Below are 8688 nucleotides of genomic sequence, written 5' to 3' on the forward strand. Positions count from 1 at the left end.
TCCTTGGTCGGCGCCCTAGCCCCCTCGCTCTAAACCCTAGAGGCACCCTCCTCCTCATATCTCCCGCATGTCTACGGCAAAGCCCTGTCAGAGTTCTCCACCACCACCGTCACCACGTCGTCGTGCTGCCAGGATTCCGAGGAGGATCTACTACTTCCGTTGTCCGATGGAACGGGGAGAAGGACGTCTTCATCGACGCCGTACATGTGACAGAGTGCGGAGGTGCTGCCCAATTGCGGCACCGTCAAGTTCTTCCATGCGCTCTTGAGAGCGGCAAGTGATCGACTACATCATTCACGAGATTTATCTCGTTAACGCTTAGCGATCTTCGAAGGTATGTTGATCTTATCTCGTTGCTACCATCTACTAGATTAGATCTTGGCTTGTTATTCATTCTTCCAGTCGGAATTGTTTTTGTTTTTTATGCTACGAATCCCTACACATGTATCATGAAATGCAAAAATTTACTCCCACATACCAACTGCATTCGTATACTCATCCATATGGCACCCTCACTATCACCATGAACTGAATCTATTCGCACCTAACCTTTCATCTACATGAAACTCCAAACACAATCAGTTACCTTGTTTTTGTTCATATTTACTCTTTATTTATGCCCAATTATTTCTCAGTCATTGCTTCCAACCCATCACCTCCACCTTCACACTTGCAGTCAATTCACTCAGGACAATGTAACACCTTGGTGTGACATAAACGCCGAATAATAATACTTGCCTTCTTGCTCTCCATGGGTTTGATATAAACTGGAAATACTTGTGGGAATTTATGCTCTGGCGATCTTGTGTTCTTGCATGACATCACGAATGCATGTGCGGATAGATCGGTCAGTTTGCGTCGAGCAACTAGGCTATAGTTTTACCCATTTTCTATTCGAGTGAACCAAAACTAACACGTTTGGTCCATTTATCTTGGACCGCTGGAGATGCCTTAAAACTCGGTAAAATATTGTCAATGCATGCACAGACCACTCTAATAGTTGCTTACTCAATTTCTCAGAGAGATGAGTTACATAGAACATACCTTCTGGTTCTTTGTAGTCATGAAACTGCATTAACTAATCCTAAACCAACAACTGTAATGTGATTAATTGAATTAATTAATCAAGTAATTTAATTAATCAAACATGAATGAAGCTAGAATAAAATAAGTAATTAATAGTACTCAATTGTGAACTGAACAATTCCTTGCAAAGAAGTAGCATTTAATCAAAACATTTATTGAATTAGAATAAGAAATTAGATTGAACAAGTAATTTAGCTTATCAAATCATTTAACATAAATTAGTTGAAAAAAATAAGTAGTTAAACATAAAAAATAATCATTTTTTTGTGAAATAACAAATAGTCATCATCAATTTAACAAAAGAAGTGTGTAAATAGAACAAGTACATGAACTAAGTATGAAGGTGTGTATCATTTTCTGGTTGGTTTGTCATGACAGAGACAAGCCAATAGTGGAGATATTGTCATGACAGAGACAAACAAATACTAAAGATACAAGTAAATCCCCACGTAATATATTATGTTTTGTTATCAATGAGGTTAATTTATATAGGAACCTTAACCAACAGAGGGTGGTCCAAAAGGTTCCATCCAAAAGGAATTGCCTCCTTCTCCAATTGAGTTTTTCTAAAATAAAGAGTGAATTCCAATTTTCCCATAGTTATTTATTTGTGACACATATTATCCCATTTGGTGAGATTTCTACCAAAAACACATCTAGGATATTATGAACATTGTTTTACCCCCATTTTAGCATTTTGCATGTTCCATTAGATAAGACTGGCATATTAGGTCTATGTGGTGCGAAAAAATTAATATACCGCAGGGTATCATCGAGATCATATATTGCCTTCTCACCACCATCTTTTACATGTCTTGACACCATCCTGGTATTTTTGAGCCTCAATCCTCTACTCACACCTCAACTCCTCAAGCAACCGACATGCATCATAAAAAAAGAGGGTCTAAAGTTTCTTATACATGTAATCTAGATAAATTTTCACTAGATAAGGCAATTAGCATGACAAATGCATAGCTAGAGGATAAAAAATGAAATTTACTCAAAAATAAAAACACATGATGCCACTCATAAATCATCACACTCTATTGGCTCGTGTTTTATAGTAAGAGATGATTGTGGAGTGTGCCCCAGAAACTGCACGACATATTTTTCTCGAGTGCCGCTACTCCAAGAGGATCTGGGAGGCCGTGGCGTCCTGGCTCTCCTGCCCGCACCTCATGCTTAGCTTGGGCTCGGTGCTCCCCACGGTGCTCGACTATTGGCACGCCCTAACCCACCTCTTCGCATAAAGGCTTGCGACCTACCATCATGTTGATCTCTCTTGGGAAATCTGGAAGGAGAGAAAATGCGAGGGTCTTCAACAACAAATCTTCGATGCCACGGGACTTCGTACAAAGAATTAAAGACGAAGGACGGGAGTGAACTATAGCCGGAGAAAAGCATCTTGCGAAAATTTATCAATTGATGTAGTGCACGTTTCCTTTTTTACTTTTGATGGCTTAGGCCCACCATGTTTTCTCCTCCTATATCAATATAAAGGCAAAGCTCTTTGCCCCGTTTAAAAAATGTAGATGATTGTGGAGTGCTTACAACTGAGCATGACAGCCTTTTTTTTTTGAAAGATCGGCGCAAGACAGCCTCAAACATATCTAAACCCCTCCATGCAAAATCGTTAGCACTGTTACATGCACTAACCACATCATCTAAGATGGATGCGTGTGAATTATCTTTGAATCAGGCGCCACCTAAGCTCTATTTCAGGAAATAAAATTGCAATTAAATGTTCCTTTTGACGATGTAAATCTTATGTATGTCCACTGTTTTGTAACAATGCAACACAAACTCTAGCTGCCCAAAATCAGATTTGGACCGTGAACCATCTATAAAATAGGGGTTCCATATTATTTATTGTCTGATGTACCACGCTAATCGATCCACATCATCCTGATTTTTTAGACGGTTAGATTTGTAATATATGGCTATGATTTAACCAAAATAGTGTAATAACATGTTTGATCTGCAGGGAAGTGCAGCTCTTGAGATTCGCTTCCATATGACGCGTGGTTCAAGACTGTTAAAAAACAGTTGAAAAAAATCGTTTGGTCCATGGGATAAGAGTCCATAATACTTTACATTTAGAGGAGCCCAATCTTAAAACTGATTATGTTTAGAGAAGCCCAATTTTAAAGGTGACCAGTAAATGATATGTCTGATTCAAATGCAGAATCGTATATGGGCTAAGACTGTTTAATGCTAGGCTATATAAACTGATACGCACATATATATATACTGGTTTGCATTTAAAATATCAGAAAACAATTATACCCCTGTTCTAAATTAATTTACTCTTCTTTATCTACATTAATATGTATCTAGACATATTTTAGTATGTAGATACATGCATATATAGATAAATGTTAGTCAATTAATTTGAAAAAAATGAGTATATATATTACTAATTAGACTAAATACACATGTTTTGAACAAGTATATCCTGTAAAGTTCCACCAACTCTGCATTTAAATCATTTCTCTTTAACTTCGCACGTAAATATTTTTCCTTTTTCGTAAAAAGGTTTGATGTTATTATTTACTAGAATATGCATAATATTTGAATTAACTATAAAAATAAGATTGTCCTCTGCAGCTTTCAAATTTTCTCCCCACCTCAAACAAATATTTTAACCGTTGGGTTGCTGACGCAAAATCAGTGGAGTTTGTAAAACACGTAGACCTAACAACAACGATACCAAAACTACAAGTTGAGGTCGATCCATTGTTCTTTGTCTCCTTACATCTGATGAGTTGCCGACGGTGAGGGAAACAATAGAGACTGTATATAGACATGGGTCTTCTTTGTTAGAGAAAAATCTAGAAATTACACCAGATGCAACAAATCAAACGTAATAAGGAATTAACAAATGTGATATCCATGGAACCATAACTTTATTTCTCTGATGCTTTCAACCAATTAAAGATGACGCCCTTGTATTTGGGAGTGCCACCGCGCTAGTTGCAAGCAAATGACGGAATCGGTTTGCCACCTTTTTATCGATTGCCGCTACACGGTCTGTCTTTAGGATTCAATCAAGCGTCGGTGGACTACCATGAGAGATATGGAACGAGTGCAACGGTGCAAATCTTCCACAACAAACACGCCCCCTCCCCTAGTTATATATGTTTGATAAAATTAAGAGGGAAACCGTATGTGGGTAACCGTGGGTGCAAAACGTTTGTGTGAAATAATGTCAAGAGAGTAACTCTTGTACGCGTATTTGTTTTTATGTTCGAACTATCTTGCCAAAACATTGCTCCTTAATTAATAGTTTTTCCGTTTTGAAATAGTCTACATTCTAGGTTCAAAATTTCTTCTGAAATAACCTACATTCTAACTGTTAGTCAACAACAACACTGAAAACGATATGGTTTTGCTTTCTTTATTGGACGTTGTTATTTTTAATGTAGTTTAAATTCTTTGTCCGTGCAACTAAGTAGTGTATTAATAAATGTAATACTAGTTTGTCTCATTTCTTGGTAAATATAGACTAAATCAGAACCGAGGGACTAGATTAGAGCATAGCTTTTGCTCCAGCTGTTTCAAAAAAAAAAAAGGAAATGGTATTTGTAAAACAAAGACTAAGACTTGGTTAGGCCATTTCCCCGAATTTGCAATGTACTCTTGCGATTTATTCGTTATGGAATACAGTGTGTTCCTTTCAAAAAAAATAAGAGAAAAGTTGGTTTTCTTTCACAGTATACATGGACACGCTTCAAGGCGGAAGCGATTGCGAATATTCGACTTTGGTTACACTCACTAGCTTCGCAACGTGGAACGTCCATCTGCAATCCAACGGACACGGATGCTATCAGGCCACCCGCCAGCCCTTATATAATGGCCACGCGCCGCCTGGTGGGCAAACCCTACCAGGACAAGGACCCGGAGAAGACGCCGCCGCCGACGGCCGACCTCGCTCTCGCTGCCTACTCCTCGCGACCTCGCCCCAGCCGCGCCCTCGCCATGGTACGAGCTGATCCCCCGTCCTTTCCGCTCTGGGTGCGCCCCAATGCAGGTCTAATCGATCCTCTATGTCGCTGCTCGCAGACGGTGAAGCGCCGCAACGGCGGCCGCAGCAAACACGGCCGCGGCCATGTCAAGATGGTCCGCTGCCACAACTGCGCCAAGGCAGTCCCGAAGGTTAGTTCAATCATCCGCCCGACTTTCCAAATCCATTTCCTTGTGCAAAATTGTGTCTCGTATCGACTATCGACTGTGGTGGGGTTTCTTTGCTGGTTCAGGACAAGGCGATCAAACGCTACTCGGTGAGGAACGTCGTGGAGCTAGCCGCCCTGAGAGATCTGAAAGAAGCATGTGTGTTCGAGGGTATGCTTTCTCTCCCCTTCTCCTTTCAGAGTTGTGATCGCCGACCCCCGCGTAGTTCTGCTTCTGCAAGAACATCTATAACTCGGAAATTTCATTTCGCCCCTGTTATTTGATCATCTTGACAGTTGAAAGGTCTCAGATTTTGAAGTGTTTTGTGGCATATAGATGAAAAGTGTCCTTTTTCATTTCAGGATACGTTCTTCCCAAGCTCTACGACAAGATGCACTGGTGCATCGGCTGTGCCATCCACAAGAAGGTACTCAGTGTTCGCTCCCGTAAGGAAAGGAAGAACCGCGCACCGCCGCCCCGACACTTCCGCCCCAGGGTATGGGATCCTTGTTTACCTTTGTACCTTTTCTTGTCACCTGGATGGTTGATATAATCTGCTTGTTTTCTGCTTTTAGTGTTGATTTTCCAAGTATTGGATTTGTGGCGCTACCAAGATACAATTTGCTTTCTGTTTCTCCATGTTTCCTATAGCATTTGTTGCTTGTTTAATCAAGCCCATTGACCTTCTTAGTTTCATTGTACGCATACTTGCCATTATATTTGAGTTATGCTAGTCGATTGTTTGCTCAAGCTCATTGACCAGATCGTTTGCCCCTATATCTTATCACTGGGATTTTGCGAGGCAACTTTGCCGAGGTTACCAATAGTTCACTGTGTTTTCCTATTTTCCCTGTTGCATATATCATTAGTTGCTGCTGCTTGACCTCATTTGCTATCATTTGGTTAATTGAAGGCATCCATGCCAGCATCTATTTCCTTACAATTTCCAGCTTTATTCAGAGCCTATGGTGCTTTGCAGCACTTTTGTTAATAGTGGTATTACTTAAGTTGTGTTTATGTGGGTTTTTAGGCAACTTTGCTGAGGTTTCCAACACATAGTTTGGTCTCCTCTCATACCTTTGCCTACATTCATTAGATTCCAGAATGTTTTTTAGTACAACTTGCATTATCCTTGTCCAATTTATGTTACTAAAACAATTTTGGTTTCAGTTCTTACCGAGACTTTTCAATACGGAAATCTTTCTGAATTTGATCTTCATATAATGCTAGCAAATATTATTGCCAACAAGATCAATCGCCGCTATCCTTTTGGCGTGGAATTTGTAAATCGAATTGATGATTTCTCTGGTAAATAGCATTGCATTGCATTGGGGAATCTGATGTGATGTTAGGTAGTTAGGTAATAAGACCATTTGCTGCCATCCTTGTGGCTTAGTGTAATTAGTGTTGTGATTCTGTAATCCTGTACTTATTGCTTGCTAACAGAGGTCAGGAATCATTTATTGCAGTGCTATGTGTAAGATGCACTGGAAACAAAACAAGCAGTCGTTGGTAGATTTTGTCTTCGTATCTCTGAATTTTGTTTACAAGTGCTGTACTGAGGAGTTCAGTACAGATTTTTTTCACGAAAGCTTAGTCTTGATAGCTGCTGTTTGCTGGAACATCATTCTTTGCTGCTGTCTGCTATAATGCTGTTATGCCGTATTGCTGACAGTAATAGTTTCATTTTGCAGGAGGAATGGCCTGTGGGTGATGCTCCTCGTCCTGGTGGTGGCGGTGGGGGTACTGGTGGTGCTGGCGTTGGTTTCGGTGCCGGTGGTGCTGGCGGTGGCTTCGGTACTGGTGGTGCGGGTGGTGGTTTCGGTACTGGTGGTGCGGGTGGCAGCTTCGGTACCGGTGCTCCAGCTCCCATCACTGGCGCCTGATTTAGCTTCCTGGAATGCTCCGCTTCTTCTTACCCGTCTAGCTCTTACCGTAGAACTTTAGCATGAAGCCAGTGGGTACTTGATGAATTCTCTACTATTGCATCGAAAAACCTGTTATGTGGCCAGGCCAAATGTTATGTCTGATCTACCTAGTTTTGAGCATCGGTTAAGCACAAGGCTATATCTGCCTTTGCGTCTATGACGTAGAAAAATCTGTTATGTTGCCAGGCCAAATGTTATGTATGATCTACCTAGACAATTCTATCTGCTATCTATATATGTTATTGCTCAGCAGGCACCACTTGCTGTTGTTGCTTTTTATCTGGTTTCATATGGTTTTTGCCCCAAGTTGATTCAGTTACTTTTTTTTTGCGAAATCTTTGGCTGATTCTAGCCGTTTACTGAATTCAAGTGTGTGCAATTTGATGGTGGTGCTCATCTTGAAAGTGTAGCAAGTTTTAGGTACCTGCATCCTGGCAGAACTCATTTTCTTCCTATAATGCTATTCTCTTTACTGCAACAATAGGAGGAAATTTCCTGCAAAAAAAAAGGAGAAAATTACACAAAATGGAATTGACTAGTATGCCAAGTAAAAGGTTGTAGCTGTTGGCGCATAATTCGCCAGTCTGTTTCTCTTGTAAATCATGCTGATCCTTAATGTCTTTGTGTATGTGGTTTCAGTAGCAGATCGTTAGCTGTGCAGCACTGAAAGCTTTCAAAATGCTGGCATTCATGCCGCTCTGTGATTTCAGTCTCCTTCCCGTTGGCCTATTGATTCCGCGAGAAGGCAGCAAGAGATTATCGAGCTGTGGCGCGAATACAGCGTGTACAAGGAAATTGAACACCGGAGACTCCTTCATCCTATAGCTCGTTCCGTGTCATCCCCGCAGTAGAAATCGAGCTTGATTGATTTCCCCCATGTTTCTCTACATAGCTTCTGTTTGTGAGTTCCGAGTGTGTGCTTGATTTCCCGTCGTGTGTAACCTTACAGAGGTGAGTCAACAATCAGACAGTAGAGTTCTGAATATCGGTGTGTTGTTTGTCATCTGTGTTGGGCTCACTCATCGTCAGTTAAAATCTTCGAGCAAGGCTTGCCTGGATGCTTTCATGTACAAACATGTGACTGTCGCCTCATCTATGTCCTGCAGTACCTTCATTCTGAATGTTGATGAACGCTCTACAGATAGGCAGAGAGGAGAGATGATCATTTCGTCCTGTGTAAGTTTCGGTCTTGTTTAACCTTGTCTCGTTTCTGAACCAAAAACCTTAGGCCGTCTCGTCTCCGTGGTCATGTCGCCCTCTCAAAAAGTCGTCGGTGGTCGTGTCGTGCTCTCTCCACGATTCGAGAACGCGGCCGGTATCAGACCATCCAACGATCAAGCTCCACCAGCCTAGACGATCAAGCTTCCACCCGATCACCGGCGGACACCACCATGACGGCGACATCCTCCACGAGGGCCCCGCAGCGCCCGCGCGCCGCCGCCCACGCCGATCCAGACAGCCCGCGGCTCGCGCTCCGCGGCGGCCGACGAACTCGTCCTCGCCG

General features: G+C 41.6%; 1 protein-coding gene across 1 annotated transcript; it reads left to right on the top strand.

Annotated features, from left to right (window-relative positions):
• Positions 1 to 4938: 4938 nt before the first annotated feature.
• LOC124662985 (40S ribosomal protein S26-like) lies at positions 4939 to 7142 on the top strand. Its single transcript, XM_047200754.1, has 4 exons — positions 4939 to 5241; positions 5343 to 5427; positions 5619 to 5752; positions 6951 to 7142. The coding sequence occupies exons 1-4, from the start codon at positions 4939 to 4941 to the stop codon at positions 7140 to 7142; spliced, it is 714 nt and encodes a 237-aa protein (XP_047056710.1).
• Positions 7143 to 8688: the final 1546 nt, after the last annotated feature.

The sequence above is a fragment of the Lolium rigidum genome, chromosome 6 (genome assembly GCF_022539505.1).
Source record: "Lolium rigidum isolate FL_2022 chromosome 6, APGP_CSIRO_Lrig_0.1, whole genome shotgun sequence".
Classification (NCBI taxonomy): domain Eukaryota; kingdom Viridiplantae; phylum Streptophyta; class Magnoliopsida; order Poales; family Poaceae; genus Lolium; species Lolium rigidum.